The sequence below is a fragment of the Thalia democratica genome, chromosome 4 (assembly GCF_965202585.1).
Source record: "Thalia democratica chromosome 4, ktThaDemo2.hap1.1, whole genome shotgun sequence".
Lineage (NCBI taxonomy): Eukaryota > Metazoa > Chordata > Thaliacea > Salpida > Salpidae > Thalia > Thalia democratica.
The window spans coordinates 22,347,400-22,374,926 of NC_139168.1; the positions used below are offsets into that span (position 1 = coordinate 22,347,400).

At 24.8% G+C, this 27,527-nt stretch overlaps 1 protein-coding gene across 2 annotated transcripts; it reads right to left on the reverse strand.

Moving 5' to 3' along the window:
- Positions 1-27,423, reverse strand: LOC145835140 (septin-7-like). 2 transcript variants are annotated; one of them, XM_082942685.1, is made up of 13 exons: positions 27,366-27,423; positions 23,223-23,325; positions 22,645-22,751; positions 20,174-20,274; positions 10,723-10,857; positions 10,306-10,423; positions 9,923-10,006; positions 8,339-8,435; positions 6,730-6,781; positions 5,204-5,314; positions 4,558-4,693; positions 2,129-2,277; positions 1-1,093 (listed from the first exon to the last, which is right to left on the reverse strand). In XM_082942685.1, exons 1-13 carry the CDS (start codon positions 27,366-27,368, stop codon positions 1,057-1,059), a joined length of 1,233 nt encoding a protein of 410 aa, XP_082798811.1. In that variant the 5' UTR covers positions 27,369-27,423; the 3' UTR covers positions 1-1,056. The 2 variants fall into 2 exon arrangements, with proteins under 2 accessions (XP_082798811.1, XP_082798812.1); XM_082942686.1 differs by lacking the exon at positions 27,366-27,423 and adding an exon at positions 26,971-26,989.
- Positions 27,424-27,527: the final 104 nt, after the last annotated feature.

Sequence of the window (27,527 nt, forward strand, 5' to 3'; positions counted from 1 at the left end):
GCAATACAATTTATTAATAGAAAAATGCCATTGCGATAATATAAACAAGCTGTAAAAAGGAATATCGATTTAAAATAGAAAGCAATAACTAATATTTAGTAGTTCAAAAATTTAATGTTAATAAAAAAAAGATTTTGTAAACTGAAAATTGTGCTTCGGAAAACTTAAGGTATTTAAAATAGGAAGGCCACATTATTGTAATTTGCATTTAAATGAGTAATTGTATAGAAAATTAACACACACAAAAACTAATTTTATTCTTTTTTAAGTAAAATGTGTTTAAGAAAAGAAACACGGTTTTTTTTTCAAAACAAAAATGAGATAAATGTATGTGTGAAATTTTGAAAATTAAATTCTATGAGACAAGACGTTTAAAAATCTCTGTCGAATAACTAAAGTCTCACAATTTTGTTTAAATATAATATAAAATTAAAAAAAGAAGGTGTTAGACAGAAAGCAGCAAAAATAAAAAGCCATCGTGTGATGTCATCATTTTTACATCACAACACTGGTATTTATGACGTCACAAACAAAAATTACCATTTCTTTCTTCTGCCCAGAGTTCGAGTGCTGTATTATGTTTAATTTAATTTTTGTTAATTGTTTTTTTAACTCCAACACAGAAAACAACAGGGTATTCAACATGCGAGCAGAAACAAAAAACAAACAAAAAAGTGCAAAAAAAAAACAATAAACACATTGAAAAATACACAAAATTGGGTTTTATTTATTCTATATTTAATTCAGTCCGTAATCAAAGTATTTAATTTGTGCATTTTAACTCAGGTATATTGGTAATCCAATTCTCTCAACAAAGTTTTAGAAAACAAAGAGGCAAGAATTTATAAAGATTAGGTAGCAACTTTTACTGGAATAACAAAGAACATTGTAATTTAAACTAAGAGAACAATGAAAAAATTAGATGATAACTTTTTACTTAATCACCAGGCTATCAATGAAAAATAAAATTGTTCAAATAAAATAAATAATAACTGATAAATTTGCAATCCAGATTTTTTTTGCTTGATCCCATATAGCTCGATTGTCGATGGTTTTTCAAAAAAGCTTGTTCTTTCCCTTGCCTCGACCGCCCCTGATTGGAGGAATTAAAAAAATTATTAACCAATGAGAAGTCTCGAAATTGGCGGGAAAAATTATGACTAAACAAATTATAAGAACTTGCATAAATCAATTTTAATTAGAAATTTCTAGATTAGCAATAAAAATTGAAACCTTTGAAAAGTATGAACATTTAGATATATCTTGATGATAAATTAAAATGTTGGCCCTTAAATATAATAAATCATCTAAAGATGAAATTAAAATATAAGTAAACATGAATGTAAAAAACTAGGTATATAAGCATGCCGTAATATTGAGTACTTTTAAAAATTAGTTTAGATTAAACTACTGATAAAAAATACATGAAAAAACAAAAACATCATTAACAAAACAAACAAGACAAAATCCAACCAAACTTCGAACTACAAAACATTAAAATGTTAAACATTTTATAGTCTACAGCACAGTTTCCTTTTTTTTTTTCATAAGGCCCTTTAAAGAAATAAAAAAAGTTATGGCCCCTTTCAACAAGATTTCTAATCAAACTACCCTTAAATAAGCCAACAACTTTTTTTATGGACCACTTTGGGAAACCCTGGTCTAACAGTTTTTAGCTTGGTATTGAAACTGAGCTCCTTTAGGAATACTTTATTTTCTTTAACTTTTTTGTTCCCACAAAAAGTACTTAAAAACTTATTTTGTCCCTTTTAGTTACAAAAAAAAACAAGTTATACATTTTTATAGAGTTAAATTTAAAACAAAGTATTAAAGTTTTTTATCAAACTTTTCAAACAATTAAACCTCTCAAAAAAAGTATTTGCCACCTTTTACAAACTTAAATAATGAAAGGATCTTTTAATTAAAAATAAACTTTTAATCAACATTACAACCCATCTTTACAATTAAAACTGTTTTAAATCAAGGAACCGCTGTTACCAATTCAACCAGCTAATCAAAACTTAATATATACTCTTAGATCTAACTTTCAACTTTGAAGAATCTTATAAAATCTAACACCTTTTCCACACTTTCTCTTACTTATTTAATAAAACAAATTCAAACAAACTTTTGTTCATTCTTTTTCATTTCCTCCCTCACTTTCTCCTGTTCCCTCTCAAACTCCATCTTATCTTGTTCGAACTTCTTTCTCCTCTCCTCCAGCAAGTGGTACTCGTTCTCCAGTTTCTTCTTCATTGCTTCGTGCCTTCTCGCGAGCTGAATATTCATTTGTTGGATTAATAATCTATGAAGAAGATACATCTTTTAACGTAATTATATTCAAATCAAACTAGTAAAACTTTCTGCAAATGGATGCACCTATATTTCATATTTTGAAAATCTTGGAAAATAATTGCATTTATTTGCAGAAGGTTTTAGACCACGGTTTCCTTAACTTATTTTCATAAACGCCCTCAATCAGGCTAAAATATTTAAATTTAAAAATCAAATGTCCCTTTAATAGTTGTCTACCCATTTACTTTTTCACCGCCATACTTAACAACTAACGCCCCCTAGAAGCTAGTCCCTAAAGGGGCAACATTGATTACCTAAGAAAACCCTGTGTTAAAAAATAAAATAAGTTCAATTATAAACAACGAAAATGTGTGTACTGTGTTTGTACTTATTATTAAACATTATTTTTATTATTTGTTTATCTAGTTGTAACAAATGACTTAAGTTTTTATTTACTACTCTGCGACGATGTGCAAACTAGCGCTTTTTTTTTTGAAACTGTTTGAAGTTATTTTTGTGTATTGTATTTGTTTTTCCCAAAACAGTAGATAAAATAATAGATTTTATAACAATACAGCTAATGGTATAGTATAGTTTTAAAGATAATTTTTGTTACTGTTGTCATGTTGAATATTTAGTTAATTCATAAATATTAAGTGTACAACATTTATTTTGTTGCTATTCTAAATACATTTCTGAATTAAAATATTAACAGAAATTCAATATCATGGTCATTTAACTCATTAAAGTTTTAGATTTATGTTTTTTAAAACAATTCATTTTAATAAAAAAGTAACAGTGAAACTAAGATTATACAGGAGTATACAAAAACAAATAAGTGTACTTTAAGCCTGGTGTTATCTTTAAATAAATTGTTTTTGTAATTTTTAATTTCTTGTTTTTACTAAACTTTTCTAAAAAAAATTAAAAATAAATGATTCATATCGAACTAGATAGCTTTTTATTATTAAAATGTTTGTTTTTACATATAAATTTATTTTATGGAGAATGAGTGGTAGTAAATTAAGCATGATAATAAAATATTAAATTATTAAAAATAAAAACTTTAAAATGAAAAAGGTTTCAATGTCCATATAAACAAATGTACTTTGGGATTGAAGTTTTGTTGATTTCTTTATTAGTTAAGTGTATCTTATCGAAAAACAAAGGACTTGCAAAGTGTAAATAAAAAACTAAACAACACAAACAAACAGTTTGTCGTGTTATATTGTTAATTTGTATTTAATGCAACAAATTTATATATGTTATATATGAATAAATAATGTTAATAAACATCAAATTGTATGTGAAACCTAAGCTTTGATATATCAGGTTAATATGTGATAATAATGTGAGTAAGTATTGTTCATTTAAAAAAAAACTATCTGTAATTAAAAGTTACTAATATAATTATAACAACGTAGGAATAATACTATTAACATAATAAAATCAGTGTGAATATATAAATGTTTATAAATATGTACTTTAAAATTAACTATATATGAGTAATAAGTATTAATATGATAAAAAGAGCGTGTGAATAAAAATGCAAATACTTCGGTTTCATTTTTGGGTGGTTTATCGTCTTTTTGAATACATATCTAATGGGTAGAAAAATATTAAAAAAACTCATGTAAAAACAAGTTACAAAGTTAAATTTAAGTTGTAATATCATTTCTAGTAAATTACTTAATTCAGTTACGTATATTAAACATTTTTTTATACATCATAAATATAAAAACACTAGTTAAAAAATATTGAAATTACATTAGAAGATTGGAACTTTGTTAAAGAAATGAAAACTACTTCAGCGATAAATAATAATGAGTTTTCTGAAGATTTTTGTAATAAAATTGCTTATGAATCAACAAAACTCAATCTTATCTGATTTTATTGTTTTACAAAAAGTGACCTAAAACTCATACCAACTAACTATAATATAATACAGCATGTGTATTTTAAAGATATACAAAAATTAGCTTACACTAGCTTGTAGAAAAAAAAAATCTAATCACTTTAGTGTTTTTATATGCCACTTTAATTTACAAACAATTACCACTTACAGCATATGTACAACAAACAGCATGTGTAACAAATACAGATACTTACACTTTCATCAGCCTAATTGTCAATGAATTCCTTTTTTGTTATAAATTTAAAAAATGTATTATATGTGTAACTAATGGCAAATGTACCAACTAAATGCACACCATTTTTTCATATAACAAACAAATTATACACATGTACACATAATACACTCACATCAGCCTCACTATCAATCAACTTCTTCCTCTTCTCGTCAACTTTCTGCCTGAAAACGTCCTCCATCTCGTTTTCCATCTTCCTCATTTTGATCATGTGAGCCGCCTTCTCGTCTTGCAGGATTCCAATCGGTGATCTGGATGAAAATTATCAAGTTTTATTTATATTAAGTTATACTCAGTTGTACTTTTCGTCTTGCAATATGCCGATCGGTGATCTGGTTAAAAATTATTCAATTGTGAAATCTAGTTTATTGTGTGTAAAGTTTTATTTGGGAATTAGCTGATATCAATAATTAAGTTGGCCGTTTTTATTACAAGTTCATTTTAAAGTTGCAGGATTCCAATTGGGGATCTTGGTAAGTATTTTCCAGGAGTTGATTTTATAACTGCAGGAACTAAAAGAATAGTGTACAATATCTTAAAAAGGTTATACACTGGACAAGTGAAATTATTAAGATTGGTTTATTAGAAATAGAACTTATATTATAATTTCGTTACCTTTGCTTTTTTACATAAGCAGTTTTGTTGTCTTCTACAACTACAGTATATAAATTACATGAGTTTTATTAAACACTTGCATTTATCTAGCAGGGATCTGGCATTTAAGATGAAAAATTGTAATCATTTTTTCACTCAATACATACTTGTCATTAGCAGATGAAGTATCAGTCGTAGTAACTGAGCTCAGTTTTTTGCTTCTGAAGTTTTCGTAGTGAACATTGTTGGTTACATCTTTCAAATCTTGCATGTGAGTTCTGTTGGTTAAAAAATAATATAACTTCTTTACAAATTGTTTGTAAAAATTATGTATTGATATTAAACCTAACTAGAAAGCATAAAAGAAAAAAAAAAGTGTTAATTTTAAAATGAATACAAACCTAACTGAAAATAAACAAAAAAAAGCAATTAGTAAAAACTTTTTAATGTTTGTCTGTACACAAAACTTAACAGTTCAAATAAAATATATTTATCCAATGGATGCACTGATTTAATCAGTAAACTAGTTCATTTAAAAGTGTAGACAAAATACACTTACTAAATTTATTTACAATTTTTATTAAATTTAGCTGAAAAAATGTTTTCATAACGCTTCATCAAAATAGTTATTGAGTATAACCCTATAATAACAGTTGTAGCTTACCACAAGCTAGAAAATATTTTTTATTACGTCACAAAAGCATGAACATGAGCAATATAACGCAGCATTCAACTACATACATTGACGTTTTATACTATAACATAAGTTGTATATACATAATTTTCCCATGTAATTTAAAATATTTAAATAAATATACTACAATAAACTAATTAAGATTAGAAAATTGTTCTTAGGATGAAACTTTAAAATCCATACTATATCTACTCTGCCACTTTTTAACGCAGCATTAAACAACATAGATTGATTTCTTATATAGTAAGTTGTATATACATATAATTTTCCCATGTAATATAATGTTATACTAATTGGATGAGATAGTTATTGCGTGATTCAACTTAAAACATGTTTATTTCTATCCTTTTTCTTCTGCTAATTTATGAATTGATAAGTAATATGTAACGTAATTCAATGAAAAAAATTGGGATCAAAGCACTGAACTTAGTTGACCGATTAGACTGTTTTTTTAACATGAATTACTATAACTTGAGAAGTTATCTTATATAATTTGCTTCTTTATAAAGAAATTATGGTGGTGCAATTTCTATAAAACTAGTTTTGAATAAATTTAATCTTTCTGCGCTGTCTAGAACAACATATTATTGCATATCATTGTTAATTAAACAAATTTATATAAATTATATCAGCTTCACACAACTACTCATTTTAAACACAGTGGTTAGAAGGACAGTGTAAATCGGCTTTTTAAGTAAAAATTGTAAAACGCTAACTTTATGATACAACTTATTCTTTACTTCAACTTTGATACATATAATGAACTTAAATAGAATGATTAGTACAACTACAATTTAAATAACCTAGCTACCAGATTTTACATAAAATAAGAAATACCTTAATATATTATGATGCCAGATTTCACTCAAACTAAATCAATGATACTTAGTTTAAACGTAAATTAAGCTAGCTTAATAAAAAAATAGTAATAAATCTGATAAGCAGATATCATTTATACTTTTTTTGTAAATAAACAAAGTAATAAATAAATAAACATACCTTATAAGCATATCTCTCAATACTGTGAAATCGCAATGGTCAATGTTCTCAACTGAAAAAAATGGATGTTAAGTTTAATTCAGTTACTGTTTTGTTTACTTCTTAATTATTATTGCTTGTTTGTTCTGTCTTATTGTGTTGTTAGTAACTTTAAGTCTACTTGTTAATAAATATGCGAACTAAAACAAAGTAAGATGAAAGTATTACCATTAACTACAGTAACCTCTCGCATCTTTACGCACTTATGACGTTACGCATCTCGTTCTGAAACGCATTTTAGAATTTAAAAAAAAAATTAATATGTTTTTTTATTTTATTAATGTTGCACCAATTAGGTTTATTGTAAATTTTTAATTTAAAATTTGTTTTTAAATGCTAACTCACTTCTCTATATCTTTAGACTTTATAAACTTATGCTCCTTGACTAATTGATAAAAAATTAGTTATACCTCATTATATCAGAAATTTTGTTAACAATAAGAGATTAATTTAAAATTCTAAAAGAAATATGACTGTTTAAATAATGAAAGTATAATGTAATAATGAGAGTTTAAAACACAAATTAATAATACAGCACTATTGCCCTATATTTGAATAAACATACAAAAATGAAATCTAATAAAACTCTTTAGCAAAAAGTAGCAGTGATACTTAATAAATATAGAGCTTACAATTAACATAAGTTTCAATTGTTTTTTTAGTAATCATATCACCAATTTTCATTTGGTGTTTTTTTTTTATATAATTTTTTTTTAATATATGTATAGTTTTGTCTTTTGTTTTCATATTTATAAATAAAGTAAACAAAATGTTAAAAGTGGGAAAGTCCCAGGTCTGCTTTTAAGTAGAAGCAATTTCAAAATAACAGCAATTATAGTAAGTATATTTTGTACCTCTCGTATCTTTACGCATTTTTTCTGTGGACACAATGTGCGTAAATAAGCGAGAGGTTACTGTACTACTTTACCATTTAATACGACCTTACAAATTCCAAGTATGTACTCTAAATATATTTTATTTAAGAAATATTTCTTATTTAAAAAAGTTATTGAGTTAGAAAAAAATGAAAAAATTGTAGAAGGCTGTCTTAAACTTTGTTATAAGTATTTGAAACAAGAAAAATAAAAACTGTTGACTATTTTTTCTTACTTTACTAGAGACTTTAGCTGCTAAAAATTTGATGACTCAAGTTTTTACAACAGATAAAAAAGGGAGTTTAAATTTCTCAGAAAACCAAAGCAAACTTCATAAAACTCATGTAATACTTTTACATAAAAACTTATAACTTTTTAAGGATTTAAGAAAATGTAATCAGCTCAAATCAGGTTTTAGTGGAAAATGATCATAGTGTGGTTAAGAAATATAATGTTATAGTTTACATGGTAAAATAATTGTTTGAAATGTAGTTTCAACCAGAGTTGGTAAAATGCTAATAGTTACTATGGTAATTCAGCAATGAAGCGTATAAACTTTGGTTTGTTTTAAGTTAGTAATTTCACGCTCGAGTAAACAAAGCAGAGCTTTTTAACATGTCTGGTTTCAACTAATCAGGATATTTATTTTTAATTTGTTAATAAAAATACTAATGGTAATAATAGTTAATTAATACCTTCAGCAATGCCCCACGGATATTTTCTACCTCTTACTTTTTTGCCGTCTTTTTCAATGACAGTGTTGCTACCAACTACTGCGAATGGTACTCGACACTGGAAAAAATAATTGGTAATATTATGTGGAATATCATTTTAGTTTTAAATGAAGGCATTTAAATATAATCATCGTACGAACAGTATTCGTTTTTATTTTAGTTGCGACTAATAATATAGTCATACACGGAACTGTCAAAATAACAAATATTAGTATTTTATATGATAATAAATATTTTATTATGTTTTCAATGACAGTTTTGCTGCCTACTACTGCGAATGGCACTCGGCACTATAATAAATTAACTAGTTCTATAATACATTGGAAAGTAGTAATTAAGGGCATAGGGGGAGTCCGACATTTTTTTTACTAAAAATAACATTGGATCTTATATGAAAGCTTAAAGTACAAACTACAGGCAAGTTTTTATAAAATTTAAAAATCTTATTTAAGTTTTGAGATATTGTAATTTTTATAAAAAGTTTCCGATACAAACGTATGGACCGCAAACTTTTTGTGGTCAATTTTCTCGGAAATTAAAAAAATCTTTAAAAATCTATCTTCTCCTTCATTTTTTGAGCTAGAGACCTCAAATTTTCAGGAAACGTTCCTTTTATAGTTTAAAAGACTTTGAATGTTGAAATTTTAAAAATATTAGTAAATAAAAATTTTAGACAAAAAAACAAAAAGAATAGGTGGTTTTTTTTTTAATAAAAATTTTATTTTTCAAAATTTCAAAAATTCCTGCATTCAATCTTTTTACAATTTAATAATACACTTTCTGTAAAAATTTGAAGAAAATTGCTTAAAAAATGAAGGAGGAGATAGATTTTTAGTGAACCGGTCTTTTTTCGCGTTTTTAGTTTGCGCCTTCCTTTAGGAACCTATTGAAGTTACCGACTTTGATCGCTCATATCTCAAAAAATACTTTGAATTTTTTCAAGCAGGTAAAAATGTCTGATGGCTCAGATAAAATTCTATAAAAAAAGAACAACTTGTAAAAATCAAGGTGGACCCCCCCGTATGCCTTTAATTTTATTTATTTCGTTATTTCCTGAAAATAGTTAGATTAGAAAATATAGTTAATAATAACAAATTTAATAATGTATACACTGTAATATAACGATCGTACGAACAACGGTTTGTTTAGTTAAGTTTTGAAAACATTAAAACCGAATTTAAACACTTATTAATAAAAACTAAACTTAATAATGTAACTTACAAAAACTACTTTTGGTTTGAAAACAACTATCAAGTATTTAATTTAAGTGTGTGAAAAAACGACTTTTAACATTTAGTTTTAAGAAATTTGATACTTAAATTAGATTGTTTCTCCATGGTTTCTAATATAGATTTGTATATAATATAAATTTGAATAAATAAACAACTTATACTTAGCGGTTTTGATCACGAGATTATGTGCTCTTAAATTTAAAAACAAATTAGGATTATTTAAAAACGGATTTCTTCTTAAATATTGACATACTTATGTAAGTTATTATATTTAATATTATATTTGCAATGTTTATTAATAATTAAAACAAACATTGGGATTTTCATCGTCTTGATCCTGGTCATTTTCTGGAAATTCGTAGATTCTTATGTTATTTTCTTCAATTTCCTTTTTAATCTGTTTTTCAATCAATTTTGTAAATATATTTAGAAACTCTAATTGTTAATTCTTCTATTTAATTTTTTATCCAGAAAAAAATTACTATGATTATTACATTTACACAATCCTGCTAGAATTAAAGCACAATAGTAAAAGTTCTTGTTAACTAGCAATATAAACTGAGAGGATTACTATATAACATTTATAACAATTATTTAGGTTAAAACTATTAGCTTACTTTTCTACTTGCTATCTTAGTTGTTAAAAAATGTTAGAAACAAAGTAATAACAAAACTGTCTGATATTGTTTAAAGTACCTGAAGTTTAAACTGAGCGCATTCCTCAGGGGTCATCGTGTCAGCTTTTGCAATCAACGGAATTATGTTGACTTTGTCGTGCAGTTGCTTCATAAACTCGATATCCAGTGGCTTCAGCCTGGTATGAAGATGTTACTTAATGAGGAAATTATTTTTAATTTATTTATATAGTGGTATTCATTGACAGTTTTGCACTGGTATTGATTTTTATTTTGAAACTTGTTTAAGTCTTTTTTGAAGAGTTTTTTAAAAACATTTTGGTCTAGCGCACCTTCAGGTAAAGTTTTATAAAAAACAAACTGTATAGTTTATTAGATGTTTAAAAATTTTTTTAGTTACTTACTTCGTGAAATAAACAGATACAACAAAGTTTTGGTGTAAAACAAATAAATATAATAGTAAAATAAAAAGACTTACCCATGGCCAGTAGGTGCGATGAAATAGAGGCAACAGTGAACCCTGTTGTCAGTGAGTGTGGTTCTCTGCACTTCACTCTCTGCGTTCAAGTAATCCTCGAATTTCGATTCAATGTGGTTGATTACTGGCTCCCAACTGTTAGAAATAATAAATTTTAAACTTAACTTACAATAAGCTATTTACTTATTAAACACACAAGGTTAATCACAAGTAATCTGTCTGAATATAAAAAAATTACAAATATACTCAAGATCATTGTCTCGATTGTTATAAATAAATAATCTTAAATATAGTGTAAATAAAGCTTACAATTAGCTATTTTATTCATTAAATACACAAGGTAATAATCTATCTCAATATGAGAAATTACAAATATACTCAAGATTATTGTCTCGATTCATTATGGTTGATAACTGACTCCCAAATGTAGAAATGAATAATTCTTTAAAAGGTAAATAAAAAAAATCATACCAATAACATTTTTCATGGTTGATAAATGACTCCCAACCACCAATATGATAATAAATTCACTTATCATTAATTTTTGTATGGCTATTCCATTGCTCCTAAAGCTCAAGAAAACCAGTTGGTTAAGATATAATAATATTATTTAAGATATGTCGAGACAACCAGTAGTTTACAGTGTATAGTCTTTTTTAAATTGACCTCTACATAATTTAGCTGCTTTACAACAAACACTTCATAAAATTAGGTTGTTAAAACAACTTTTCGTTATTTCAATAGTACTTAACACAAATAAGTGATCATAGTAGAACTATTATACCCGCTTTAATAAGTACCTAGTAGGACATAAATTAAAATTTATTCTTGAATGTGCGGGTTTTACAACTTCTCCACCTGTGATTTAATAGAGATTTTAAAGTAATTATTATAAGCAAAATAGACAAAAATTTTAACACTTATTTCACATGCAAAAACTTATTTTTTGTACAAGTGATAACTTTATAAGCCTTAGCTTCATAAAAATCTTTCTAGATTTGTGTAAGCTCTTAATAAAATAGTCTTACATATATTTCAAAATTGTAGAACGTAAAAATAGTGAAAACATCGATTTTTCAGGCGACAGAACACCAATTGCGTAATTAGTTTAAAATATAACAACTCAGTGTTAATGAACAAAGCATATACTGTACTGAAGTTAGCGCGTTAATCAATATTTTTACTTTTGCCGAGAAGTTAACAACCGTGATAATATTTTAAAATATATTCAAACTTAATACAATACAAAGGAATATTTTCTAGGAAAAACTCTATAAAGACTTAAGAAGCTGAACTAATGACCATAGTCAATTATAACTACTTGATCAACACAGATGCATAAAATGAAATATTAATAATTTGACTTTTGTTTTTCTTCATTTACTATAGTTTTGTAAATTAAACTTACTTAAGCCCGAAAACAAGGAATAAATTACCAAAATAAAATCTATTAAGTTATAAAATCTTAGTTAAAGTTATACATTTTATTAAACTATCAAAAAAATAAAGTGTTTCAATACTTTATTATTTTTAATCCAATAAGTGTTCGAAATATTATCAATTTATTTACTAAAGTTACCTGAAGCTATTAACCACAAGGTGGTTAAACATTTATTTTATGAAAACTTATTTCATATTTAAGAATTGTGCTTTGTTAAAACATAGATATAAAAATATAACGCTTGCTTTGTAAACTTTATCAGTTATTTGCCAGAAACTAATTAACTTTAAAAAGTTATAAATACTTTACTCAATCAAGAACTTGACTACAAATACAACAACTATTGTGATAATCAAAGGTTAGTTTGAGTTTAAAATTAATATATCTGTTTTTTTTTTTTCTGAATAAAAATTCAAAATGTATAGTTATCAGAAAAATATTGTACTACTATAGTTATTTTTTTAAACCAGGAATAAATTTACAAAAAAATTACTCCTACTTGAATATAAAAATTTTACTATTTTAAATGTTTAAGAATTTAAATGAGGTCACGAATAATTTTTACTCGCTGTTGTTAATAAGAAAACGCATGTAGAATTATCTGTAAAACCACAACAGAAACTTAACTACAATGAACTTCTTTTTAAAAATACTACTTAGAAGACCGTCGTAAACCATCATTAAAAACTCATTTTTGTACATCAAACAAAGAACATTACAAAGAAGTATACTCTCAGAAACTCAAACTATTCACCAAAGTCATCCATATTTTTGAAATATTGTACGAGAGACTACAAGTTTTGTTAACTAATTACTATATTTTGATTATAGTACACATATTTTTATCAGCACTAAACTTTGTGCGTAACTACTAATCAGCTATATTTATACATTGCAATGTTAGTAAAATTAATAACATCACAATAACAACTGTTGTTCAAATTTTTGCAAACATAAGAACATTTGTGAGTTATTTTTTAAGTTGAAAACCACTATCATGGCCTGTCATTAAAAGCCCTATACATACAATAATAATACCTGTCAAAAAGTAAGTAGCACCTTTTTTACAACATTACCGATATTTATGAGATAACGCAACGCATTGTTTTAAACACAATCAAGTCACGAGAAAAAGACGAATGTAAATTATTGTTTTACAAGTTTGTTTTTCACATGTGTGAAAAAATAGTAAAGCATTCTGGTTTCCTCAAACAATCATTTCTCATTTTAATAGGAGAAAAAGAGTAATCAAATGTATGTTAATGCTTTGAAAATTTTTATAAAAACTTTTGAAAGTATTTTCATTTTTAACTTTAGTTATAAATTTAGTCAAATTTTGTTTTAGAATAGTTTTAAAAGATCTATCTTGGACTTACAAGCTTACAAAAATGTGTAAAACGGTCTGATTATTATAAATATAGACTACAAATATTACAAAACAATGCTTTATAAAGTTTGTTTAATCCTTTTTTTTAATCTAATACTATATAAGTTATTTGTCTTAACTTAAAAAGATTGCTCGGTTTACTGAAATGGAAAGAGGTTATTTAAATAAAAATAAAAATGTGAAAATTAATTATTTTATCAGGGTTGCCACTCGTTTTTTCAAAACTTTTTCCAGGTTTTTGAATGTACACGTTTTTGGGTCTATTTTTAGTTTAAAGTTAAGTTTAAGGTAAGAAACTGTGTTAAATAGTATAAAATAATTTAAAATATACTGTTAAGCTACTTTTAATATGTTTTTAATAAAAAAAAAATAAAAAAAACCTTTATTTTTATGATAGATTTTTCGAGTCAAATCGAAATTATACTACTGAACATGCGAAAATTGTTAAAATTTTAGGTTTTTCCATGATTTCAGGTAAAGTGGCAACCTTGTTCTATTTACACAAGGATTTGATGTCAAAAAAAAACGACCTTTTCAAGTATAATAAGTTTACTTCAGTTTAATTAAGTTTACTATTTTATTATACTTGAAAAGTTCGTAAGTTTTATTTTGCCACCGAAACCTGGAAGTACACAAAATATTTAATTTGCACTTTTTTATTTAATTTAAATAAAATTATAAAAGGTAGTTCCTATCATCATATATAGCAATTAAAATTAATTACTTACGCATAGAACAATGTTTAGTTGTGTTTTAACATGATAGAAAAATGTACATTTTTTTAAATTCTCGTTAAGTATATGTAAAAAAATTGAAAATTTTTAGTATGCTTGTCAAACGTCTTTTAAACATGAGAAAACATTGTAAATGATGGTTTATTTCTAGTTTTTGAGTTCTAACAGATCTGTTGTTGTTTCAAAACAAAAATGCAAAAATTGACAACTATTTTGATTGCTAATGAACGGTTGTTCGAATAAACTTGTACACTAAGCCAGTATAATTGTATAACGTTTTTATTTCGTTTTCACAAACAAACACTACTTTTAAACCTCGTAAAGTACTTGGTATTTCAAATATGCTGAATGTTTTCATGAAAAATTAAAATGATGTCATGTTCTTTGTTGAAAAATATTAGCTAGTGATCATTTACTCAATACTTAATAAGTTTTAAAACAAATAGTAAATTTTTAACAAATTTGTTTTAAAAAAGAGATCAAATAAACTTTAATAAAATTTCAATCTTTTATTTACTCTATAATTAAATAACAGTTAATAGTATAAGTACTTATATTTTTCAACCTGGTTTTTTCAAGTTTTTATCTAAGTTTACTCTAAATACGTATCACTACTCAAACAAGATAGTTAATGAAAAGAGGTATGGGTCTTTTATTGATGACAATTTTTTATTTATGTAAAGATAAATTTTTCAAGATTTATTTAAACTCAAATCATACCGAACATGGACTAGATTTTAAACAAATTCTTAGAATGTACTGTTTGCTTGTACACTTTTATTAACGCAGGATAATGTATGTTTCCAGTCAGTAGGGATGTTACAACAAGATGTAATCTTAACTTGATATGTCTCACTTCAAAGCAATTAAAAAACACTTGAAGTTTGGGGTGTGCTACTCTTTAAATTTGGTGAAAATGTGACATGTAAGTTTTTTACAAAATTTTTTTTAGATGTAAATTGGATTTTAAGGTTGTAAATTCTTAATAGACAGAAAACTTAAATATTGGTGGTATGTAGAATAAACAGTTATTCAATAATCTTAATTATCAACTTATATTATCTTTTTTGTACTACTAAATCTAAAAACTTAAGTTTTAATAAACAAAAAGCCTATGACAAAGATTATAATAACAAAAACATTAAATATACAATATCTAAAAGTTTGTTATATTTAAGAAACTTTTCTAACAATTATTTTTTAACAAACGAAGCTTTTACTTCAGCTAAAAAATTAAATCACTTTTAATTTTTAATTCCTTACAAATATTTAAAATTGTTTAAAATAAGAACAAATTCCTTGAAACATGCATTATTTCCTTGTACAACTTACTAAAACGTGACGTTATAATATTTTTAAATGTTTTTTCAGTGCATAGTAATTACTTTTTTTCATCAAGTTCTGCTTTTTCTAATTTTTTAATTAATGTTATAACATTTAAGATACAATAGTATCTTATATACAATAGTGTGTGTGAAAATTAAAATACTCTAACTTTAAAAATTATTATAATATAAGAGTAATATTAAGAGTTATTATAATATACTTGTTAAGATATTTGCATAAATTTAAACTTGTATATAATAATAAAAAAATTCATTGTACTTAAATTGCAAAAAAAAAATTACTTTAATAACTTTTTAAATATTTTTTCACACTACTTTACGCGGCTATTAAGTTATTTATTCACTTAGCGAGCATACATATATTTATTATTTGATTAGCAAATAGTATTTATCAATACCTGAACTTTGAAACTTATATTTTTTATGATTTAAAATCATTACGCTTTTACTATGTATAATTAATTATATGCTAAATTGTAAAATGTTATACCATAATGAACCTCAAGTCTAAAAAGCTAAGTATTTTTTAACTGTCATAAATTGTCGTTATCTATTTTTAACTTATGAAAATTAAAAAAAAAAATATTATAATAGAATATTTGTCTTTTAATTGTGTAGGTTAAAAAACAAATTTTAACCATATAAATATACTAATACAATACTATACACGGATAAGTTCAAACATTTAAAAATAAGTTGAGTAAAAGAAATTACTTTTTAAGTTATTTGTAAAAATATTTGTTAACCAATTGAGTAAGTCTGAAAATTCTTTTTAAATAAACAAAATATTCATAAAATAAACTACCAATACATACAGATTAGTTTGAAAAAGCTTGAATTGCCGGATGTGACAGTAAAACAGTAGGAATGGCATTTGAACTTATTTAGTGTGCGAATTAGTCATTATTGAAAAGCATTATATTTATCAAGTAATTATCAATAACTTGAAATAGTAGCTAGTATTTTGTTAATAATGATGTAAGAATTTGAATGGCTTAAGAAAATTGTCGAAACTAAACTGTTGCATTTTTATCAATTTTATTAGATCTAATGCTACTTTAACTATTACAATTTAACTACTAAGTTATCTAAAATATGAACACATGTTTTACTAGATTTAGCTATGATCTGTTTTATAAAAATAATTTCAACTCATTTTTGTTTCTGCTGATATTTTAAACTTTTGATACAACTGAAACTTTGATATAAGACTACTTTTACTTTTACAGATGTAGAGCAAAATAAATTACTATAGAATTTGATTTGATCGATTTAAAAGTTAAAACATGACTTATAAATTTTTTGACCGCATAGACTAAACAACATTAAATAACAAAAAACCCACATAAAAACATAAAATACTACACAGTATACTCAAAAAGTACTAAAACGGATAAATTACTACAAAAAAACTACTTTTTTATTGTTTAAAAAATATAAACTGATTGTTTTAAACATTTTCTTAACATCAGCTTCCGTTTAGCTTATTTTTTCACACAACGGATAATAAATAAATTTATTTAAAACAGTTTACAAAATTAGATGTATTAAACCAACAAAGTATTTTTTTTAAACCTTACAAGTTTTAGATAGTAAACAATTACAGCTTTTATACCAGTGACATCAATAATTTTTGAAAATTATAAAACTAATTCATAATAATATCAACTTTATTAATATTAATTTTTAAACCCTTAAGTTTTTTAGTTAGACATTATAAAATTAAAATTTTTATACCAGTAACTTCAATATTTTTTTAGATAATAAAATCAATTCATAACAATCTCAACACTGCAGCCAAAGCTAAACTTAATTATAAAATTCGAAATTAGTTTAAAAATATAATACTTTAGTTAAATAGCTTAAGCTATTTAACTAACACAGTTAAAAAATATAATTTCACTAGCAATCATTCATTTGAAGTTTTTTTATTTAAGCAAAGAAATAAGTATACCTATGAATATTAAAAGAACAATTAAACTTACATTAAAAATACTTTAATCTACCACATCTTTTTTTTTTTTGTTTTTGAACAGTTTACAGTCATACAACACAACAACTAACATATTTTGACTAGGTAATGAAACCATTGGAAAATATATTTACTATCAAAAATCATTTTTTACTTACAATACGTCAAAGAGATATTTTCAAACCAAGTCTGCTACAAAACAAGTGATTTTAAGAACAGCTAAGCAAGTTTTTAACCACTTGTAATTTACAACCGAATATGTGTCACAGACATCTCAATTAAAAGGAAAGAAAATTTGATCGAAAGAAAAAAAGCAACTTGATTAAAATAGTTTTTATTGCAACATGTTTCTGGCTGTTTTCAAACAAACTCATGTCACGAAAACATAAACAAATGAAAAAAAATAATGAGAAAAAAAACAAAGTTTGTTGGTAAGAATATCAACAACTTTTTAATCACCTGATTGTTTTCTAACAAACGCAAAACAGGAACATTATTTCAATATTAGAATTCCGCAATTTTGATAACACTGGTTTTTTCTATAAAAATCTATGTTAAAGCATACATACGAATAAAAAAAAACGAGTAGAAGAAATGCTTATTTAAAAGAAAATTTCATTGCAACAAGTTTCTAAACAAAAACAACTTGGAGAACTTGCAAGTTGACGTTTAAAAGGCCTGTGATTGGCTGAATAACTCGTGTTCAATGAACCGTGTCAGTTGTCATCAGTAGTTTGTGTCGAGTTTTGTTTTAATACTCATGATTTCATTCTTATTTTTATTTTATTTTATTGTCAAATTATTTTAAGACTCTTGCTGTCATTAAACTATTATTCTTTTATCGATTTTTTATGACAGACTTATTGCAATTTTTTTGTTCTTATTATATCAAAGATTTTGAGTTTACGACTTTTTATTTACTCTTAAAAATTTTACTATTTTTAATGACTTTTGTACACTAGTTAGTAGGTGAACTGCCAGTTTTTATATTTTTACAATATCTTAAATTTTGGGCTTTGGTGAGAATCTTTAATTACTTCCTACTTACGTTTTTTTTTTGTCAACTTCATCATTATCATATAAAAGTATTTTCATTAAAAACTGGGGAGAATCTAAAATTACTCATTTGTATTTTCAATTTAAATTTAACTACTTAAAACAAACTTTGTAATTTTTTTTTCTTAACTTCATAATTAATAAAATTTGTTTCAAATTGACACAATACTTCATTTATTAGTTAAAACTTTTCGTACTTTTATATTACCAATTATTTTTTTACAATTTTTACAAATTTGTTAAAATCAAGTCAAATGATCATTTTGTTACTTAATTAAGACGTTTTGCCAATACAATTTTCGATGCTTACAACAGAACTTATCACAAAGACTTTTTAGTTTTTAGTGACATAGTAACATTAGAACTGTTTTGTGGCATGAAACTATTTAATGGTAAATAAAACAAAGGATTTAATCAATTGTGATTACAAAAACAAACATTCAATCACGTTTTGTTGACACAAGACCGAAACTTGATTGCAATTTAATCCACTTGACCCAGGGGTCAACATTTAAAAAGTTTTTTATTTATTTCAAAGTGACACTTGAGTTAAACGAAATCGGAACCATACAGTTATAGATATTTGTAAATAATTACTTTCTCCGTATTTTGTAAACTAATAAGAATAATTTTGTATTTTGACTAAAACATAAAAATTTTGATTATTTTGGGGTAACTTGCAACTTATTAGTAACCAATAAAATATTATTAAAATTAACAAATTGAATATGATAATTGAAAAAAATGTAGCAAGTATATATAAGCTAATTTTATTGTATGTTATCAAAATTAGTAACTTTTGAAGATTAATTACTTTGCTTTAATGATCGAAATATGCCAGTTAAATAGTTTTAACACTCATGATAATGAATTTATTAACAAATTAAATCCAGATTAATAATTTTTCATTTAACTTCGCGGTTTAAAATTTAATCACAAGATTTAAGTAAGACTTAGTTAAAAGTGTAATATAACTTGGTGCTGTTAATTATTCTAAAACCAAACTGAGTATTTTTATTGTAAGCAATTTGATTATTATTGAATTAGTCTTATTTGAAAAAAAAACTAGATATTTAACTGATAACAGTTTACCATGTATTAGAATTAACTTTAAAATAAAAGAGTATATACATTTAAGAAAAAAATATAATTAAACTATTATACACTTATTATTATAAATAAATTTTACTTTGTAAATAAACTTTTTTTTAATTGCGCAAAACTAAAGTTTGACATAACCAAGTAACAGTTAAGCTGTACTTAATATAAAAAATTTTGACATCTTCAACGTATTTAAAGAAAAAACTAAATATAAAAAATGCATAAACTGTTTTTTTAATGTGAACTGTTCTCTAAATACTGTGCACAAACCTAAATAGTAACAAAATTAAATAGCCAGTTACAGTAGGCTACAATTTACTGCTTCAGTTGTTGACAAAAAAAAATTGATAGCTTCAAAGTATTTAGTAATAAATTATAAAAAACAAACAAATAAACAAAAAACAATAGACGAACCAGTTGTTGTTGTTGACAGCATCACCGAACCCAGGAGTGTCGCAAACAGTCAATTTCAATGATACGCCATGTTCGCGTAGCATTATTTTCGTTGTTTCTACCTGAATATGAAATAAAAGTTGTTTTAGTAATTAACTACTAATATTATATTTTTTTACTATTCTATTAACTATAATTATATTGTTGTACAAATAACCGTGGTCGCGAAGTATTACCTTTTGCTGTTTCAACCTGATAACTAAACAATAATAATTATTATTGTATTTGTTTTCAGCATTAATTACGCCATTATTACAAAGTATAATGTTAGTTGTTTCACTAGAAAATATGATAATCGTTTTTATATAAATATTATTAAAGCAATGCACTAAAGATATTTTAATACTAATCATTTCAGAAAATACTTTGAAGATTTTTTTAAATATCCTTTTAAGTTTTGCTCACTGAAAAGACCTTTGTGGTGAATTGCGCACTGTAAAAAACAATAAGGTCAATACGACATAATCAATTTTAAAACAAATTTTCATCAAGTTGTAAGTTTACTACGAGTTCAAACTTTAAATTCTTAAACCTAAAGATTACTACCAATCTGACTTAATTTATCAACTGTTAAGTTTTGTGCAATTTATCACAACTTAGACCTAAAACTATTGTGTAATTTCAGTTTTGAGAAAATTTAAAGGCATTTCAACAGACGTTATTAAATTCTATTGAAAATTGAAACTATTTTTAGCATAATTTTTGCTCATTTATGAAAGGCTGTATTGTCTTAATAAAAATATTACGTTTTCACAATTTTATAAGACTTGTGACACAGATTTAATTCATTTTATTACTTATCTACATAAACTATTTTAAGATTATCATTTTGCTTAAATGTTATATATATTTTTAGTTTGAAAATAAAACTTGTGATTTAAAACTACAATATTTTTGGAATTGACAAATTAAAATTTTAACCTTGTTTGATTGCAAAATAAAATAATAAACTTTACGTCAAAAATGAATTACTTTTACTAACTTTAATAATTTTTATAGCTGTATTATATTTTTAATTTTTTTTCGATTTTTATAGGAGTTTTTAAAACTTAATATTTAAAACAAAAAAACAATTTTTTTTGTAAAATTATAACAAAATATAATTCCAAATTTATTTCTTATTTAAAAAACATTGCTAGCTCAGTTTATCTAAACAACTAACTCTGTTAAAACACCAAAAATAGACCAAAAATAATTTTAAGAAAGTATTATAATTTGATATTTGAACTATACTTAAAACTATTGTTTTATAAACTAATTTTATAAATGAAAGTATTTATAAAAAACATGATTATTTACTCAAACTAAAAGTGTTAAACTGGTTTAAGAAAAAATATTATTTGAATAAACTAGAAACAAATTGTTTGAGAAAATTAAGTTTCTAAAATGTGTTTCAACACAATTATTACACATCATTGGTAGCACAAATCATTTATATGAGTAATTTAAATTACAGTACTGAACTTTTAAGTAGGTGAAATATCTGCACTATTTTTTTGAATGAAAAGCAGTGATCTTGTTTTAAAAATGAGAACATTTCAAACTTAAACACTTAAAAGGATTAGTTTTTAATTTTTTAATCTAAATAATTGAATACTGACTCAGACGCTTAACATTCTAATTGAATGAATCATTTGCTGCTGTACTGCTTTAATTTCTAAAGTACAATTATTACTACATTTAAACTTGTAGTTGTTTTTTTTTATTGCAGTTGTAAAGCTTTACAATGCCTCAACTTAATTTAATACTAAAAATATATCAATGAAATTAATTGTGAGTAAGTACTTCTATAATCTAAGGTGCATATTTTAATATCTATAAGGAAAAAACACATCTAAAAAACGGATTTAAAGCTTTATAAATTAGTTTGAGACTTAGGAAAATGTCAAAACATGTAAAAATATAAAATATCAAGTTTCTCACAGTTATATCATTTCTCATTAAGTGGGCAAAATAAATTAAAACCTAATAAGTAATTTCGTTGATTTAAAGACAAAAAGCAAACATTGACAACTTTCTGTATTATGTGGGGGCTTCTAAATTTTAAAAAATATTTTTTGAAACAATTAAATCTACAACTCTTTTTCATTAATATTTTATGTATAGGACCTATGTAACAAAACATAGTAAAACTTATTATTATAGAGATATAAAAGGGTTGATCATGCCAATTCGATCATCAGACCACAAGTTTCGGTAGACTGAGACCGAAACTTGTGGTCTGATGATCGAATTGGCATGATCAACCCTTTTGTTAAGTTTGAGCTTGTCTCACGGCAAACGAAAGTCCGGACTTGTTCTGCAGACTTTCGCCGATTTTGTTGATTATAGAGATATAGGTAAATCATGAAAATATTCTTGATTATTAAAAAAAACAACTAAATTATCATCACATAGTTAGCATATACAAATATACAAAATTAAAAGCAAACCTTGACAGTTTTCTGTATTCTGTGGGACGGGCCAGGGTAGTCATCGGAGTAGAGGTCGGAGAGAAACAGTGAGTTGATCAGAGTCGACTTGCCCAGACCTGATTCGCCTGTAAAATATTGATGATTGTAGACTAATAAACGTGCAAATGATAAAAACTTTACATTCTTAACCTAGAAAACTATATGAGATAATATATAACAAAAAATGTTATTGTGACCATAAAAATGTATACTTAATCAGATAACAACAAAACATTCAGTTACCAAACGTTTATTAGAACACTAAAGTTTCACTAACATATGGCAGATCTTCAGGTACAATAATTTAATAAGTGAAAATTTAATATTGTTAACTAATTAAATAAACTTCAACAGAGTTTATACAAACATGGAGAAAAATTTTTAAGTTTTAAAAATTAAGTTTGAGAGGAGAAACAAACTATTAAAAAGTACTAAAACTTCTACTCTCTAGTTATGTTTATTAATAAATTTTCATTAGGATAATCTTATTTTGGTGAAAACTATTTAGCATAAAATATGTATTTCACAAAACCTAAATAAAACGTAACAAAACTAACCAACAACCATCAGTGTGAACTCGAATCCCTGTTTGACGGATTTCCTGTAAAGTTGGTTGGGCAGGTTTGCAAACCCGACATAACTCTCCAAAGCTTTAGGTTGCTGAAAAAATATATTTGTAAACATTGTACACTTAATACGATTTGCTAGGTGAGCCTAAAATTATTTTGGCTAACAATAAAAACATAAGTGAAGCTTTTTATTGACAGAATGCTTAGATAAAAATTTAATGCACAGCACTGTCTTAAGCTTTTAGGGGCTAGGAAAATTGTGTATACTTGATTTAATTAACTTTGTTAGGTGACTTTAAAGTGATTTTGGCTGCAAAATACTTATACACAAGTTAAGGATTTTTCATTAAGTTTAAAGAACAAAAAAATGCACATGATTTTATAAATCTTTTAGTCACTGGGAAAAAGTTTTAGTTAAAAACTTGAGTACTAAAGCAATATAAATAAAAGTTATGAGTAAAAAGATAAAAATATTTTATAGATTAACCTGAAGTGATTTTGGCAATGACAATGATAAGTAAAGTATTTATTTTTTGAAGTACAAAGCTTTGAATGCTCCAAAAAGCACAAAGCTCTAAAATGTAAAGAATCACATAAATCTCAAGTTTTTGGTTGATGTAAAACTAAAATGTTTAGTAGAAACTTGTGCACTTGACTTGATTTGTTTTGTTATATAAACCTAAAGTGATTTTAGCTGCTTAAAAACTTAAAGCATTTGATGCTAAATGTACTAATGCACATAGCTTTCTAAAGCTTTTGGTTGCAAAAAAATACTAGTTAAATCTTAAGTACTTATTGTACTTGTTTTGTATGGTGAGCCCTCAGTGATTTTGGCTATACGAAGAAACAAACTACAGGTTGAGCTTTTTGTTGCTGGACTGCAGTTATAACAATTTAGTAACATTTGAGCACTGAATGGAATATAAAAAAGCTTTTGGCTCAACGGATAATAAATATTTAATATCACACTTAAAATGATTTATTAGAAAACCATTAAGCATTTGTTGGATAAAATTTTAAGAATATTAAAGCACTGTATTTTCTATAAACTATTGTTGCTTCTTTAATTTTAAACAAATTTCAAGCTGGTTGAGATGCTGAACAAAATTAAAATTATTAAGAAAAATTAAAAAGAAAAATATTATTAGTTTTGATCAATTAAGAGTCTTTGAATCTGCTTAACATAACAGGGTTTAAAGTATACAAAGTATAAACATATTTAACCAGTAACTGCATACAATACTTGATTAAGTATCCAATGGAATTTTTTTAACATAACCAAAAATAGATTTAAATAATGAAATCCAAATGGGTTGCACTATAAACTGAATTCTTTTAATTTTTTCTAAATAAATTAGTTTTGATTTAATGAACTACAACTTGAAAAAAATTAACCTTAACAAAAAATACCAAAGAGTAGTAAAAACAAGCTAAGTCAAACAAAATATATTCCCTATTTTATTTTATCCAGCCTTTCCAGCAAAAACAAACTGCTACCAGACTTAAAAAATAAACTGAGAACCTTAATTTTCCACAAAATCTTTTCCATTTTTTCCAAGACCAACAAAAAATTGTACTTTCTTTTGAGGAGGCCATTGGCAGGCCTAACTTGGTCAACGGTGTGCATTTTAGTACTCAGCATTGTGGCCTTCATTTAGTTGAATTCTATGCAACTTGTGTGTCATGTGTTTTCTATTAAAAGTGTGATGAAAGCAGTGACTGGTTGTGTGAGTCATATTATGCATGACAGAGTTAACTGCTTTAGTGTTTGATGCACTTAAAGAAAGGTTGTTGTTTTTTCTTGTATAGAACTTTGTCATTGATATATTTGCTTAGAGTCTATTTGTATAGCTTGAATGACAGAGTTTATTACAAAGGTGTTAGATATTTTTGTGGAAAAAGAGTTTTTTCATTGATTTGATCTTTATTAGCATAATTTTGTAAATTAAAAATAAACTTAGTTATTTGATTTTATTTCCATAGCTGGTATTACAAAATAAAATTATTTTAGTTTTAAATGTTTTCAAAACACATTACAGACTGTTTGATTTTTTATTGATAATGGTAAATAGTAACAAATTAAATTTGTACTAGCAGGAATGTTATTATAAAAGATCAATTACTATCACATTTTGTATTTAAAAAATAACATAACAACACCTAATTCAGTTTTAAATGTTTATTTTATAACACATAAGTTAGCTATTTTTTTACTACATAATCTTGTTTCTTATCTGTGCAATATCTGTTTGAAACATAAATTGCAAAACAGCACTTCTTTAGTGTTGACAACTTGGCAAAAACATCAGATACACCACTATTTTGAAAAAGTATCTCTCATTTTACTGACATACATCTAGCTTTTTTCAAAAAACTATGTTGTTTGTAGCTTACATAACAATTTTCACTTGCTAAGTTAAGCTTTGAATGAGTTTTCTAAACAGTAAATGTTTTTTTAGATCGATTAAATAAACATTGCACATTTTTCATCTTGATATCAACTGACTTCAGAAATAAAAATCACAGTCTAGATAGAAATAACTATTTTTTAGTTACTCTTAAAAATTATAATTTTCAATTCCACTTACTGTTAATTACAGAAAGAAGTAACTTAAATGTTAAAACACACCAAATAGGTAAGTTGCTTTTTTTTTTGCCTAACTTAGAAATGTAATAAGACTGGCAGTAATTTTTTAAACAATATAAATAAGTATAACTATTTATAACTATTCAAAATATAAATTTAAGTGTTTTATATCAAAAGATTTTAGTGAAACAAGTTCACTGGAATATAAAATAAAAACAAACTATACAGTAATTTTCCTTTATAGTACCAAAATATGTTTCTGTGTGTTAACCGATTGACACACTTTAACTGGGTTCTGTAAAAAATAAGTACTGTAATGAAAGACTAACATTACAATATTTATTTTCTTTCATTACAGTACTTATTTTTTTACAGAACCCAGATGAAGTGTGTTAATTCGTTAAAACACAGAAACATATGTTGGTACAAAAAAGGAAGATTACTGTATAATTTGTATTTATAACTATTTATAGCAATTTAATTACAGGATTTAAACTTTTTTTTATAAATCAAAAGATTAATGAATTGCAAGGAAAGTTTTGCTGACAAATATAATACTAAGTAACAAATAAAAAATAAATAACAACTAACACTTTACAAAAAACTTTGTTGTTGAATGTGTATGCTAATAAATAATTATTTTGGCTTATTCTATGTTAGAAATAAAGAAAATGACAAACTTTCTGTAACTTTTGGTTAACATAAAAATTAAAATTAGTAAATTTGTCAAATTTTTTGCATGATAATATGTTGAACTCGTTAGCTGTGTAGGTGATACATGTATTTGCAAAATAAGCAATAAACACCTTACTTTTAAGAATACCAAAGTAAATATGGAAACTAAAAAATACATATTTAATCATTTGAAATTTTTAATTATAACTATAACTATTTCAGTAATTATTTTGATATATCAAAAACAGTAGGCTATATTTTTTCTACAATCATGATGTTAAAATTTTGGTCACATAATTATTTATAAATTCAGTGACAAGTTACACAGAGAGAAAAACCTAAAAGGGTGAAACAGCTTTTTAGTTTACTTCAAATTTGGACAATATAAACACATTTTTTCATCTATAGCTGTACTATACAGTAAAACAAGACATTAAATAGACTTAAAAATAATACTAATAGAATTTAACTCACAGCTGGTGTTTATTTGATTGAGGTTTCCATTGAAAGCACATGTAAAAAAGTTAGTATTACATAAAAAGAATTTTTTATGACATTGTGTCTTTAGCATATCTTGAAATTATATGAGATGTACGAATTTCTAAATAAAATAGTACATAAAACAAAAATCGTTTTAATTTATATTACTGAAATTTGAATAAAGAAAAAAATTCTTAAAATTATTTCTACTCATTCTTTTTTAAAAAAAAATTTAAGGTAAAATTTCAAGTTTTTAGTATACAACAACGTTTTATGAAAACTTTAATTTTCTTTTATAAATAATAGAAAATTTATATTTAAAATATCACATTTTATTACTTTAATTTTAATATTAAAATAATTAAAATAAATGTTTTAATAAACTTACCCATTTCAAGTTGTCAAAATTTGAAAGGAAAGATTTACAAAAAAAAATACCTAAAACCCTGTAATTTTTTTGTTTTAATAGTGATACTTAAATAAATAATTAAATTAAAGAAAAAATAAATTTGCATTTTTATATTTTCAATACTCTAATAAAAAAATATCAA

What these genes read in the sequence shown, in the direction of transcription:
- LOC145835140 (XM_082942685.1), bottom strand. An exon ending in GAATACAGAAAACTGTCAAG is followed by an intron (nt 20,275 to 22,644) that starts GTTTGCTTTTAA and finishes TTTCATATTCAG; the next exon opens with GTAGAAACAACGAAAATAAT. An exon ending in TCCGTGGGGCATTGCTGAAG is followed by an intron (nt 6,782 to 8,338) that starts GTATTAATTAAC and finishes CATTTTTTTCAG; the next exon opens with TTGAGAACATTGACCATTGC.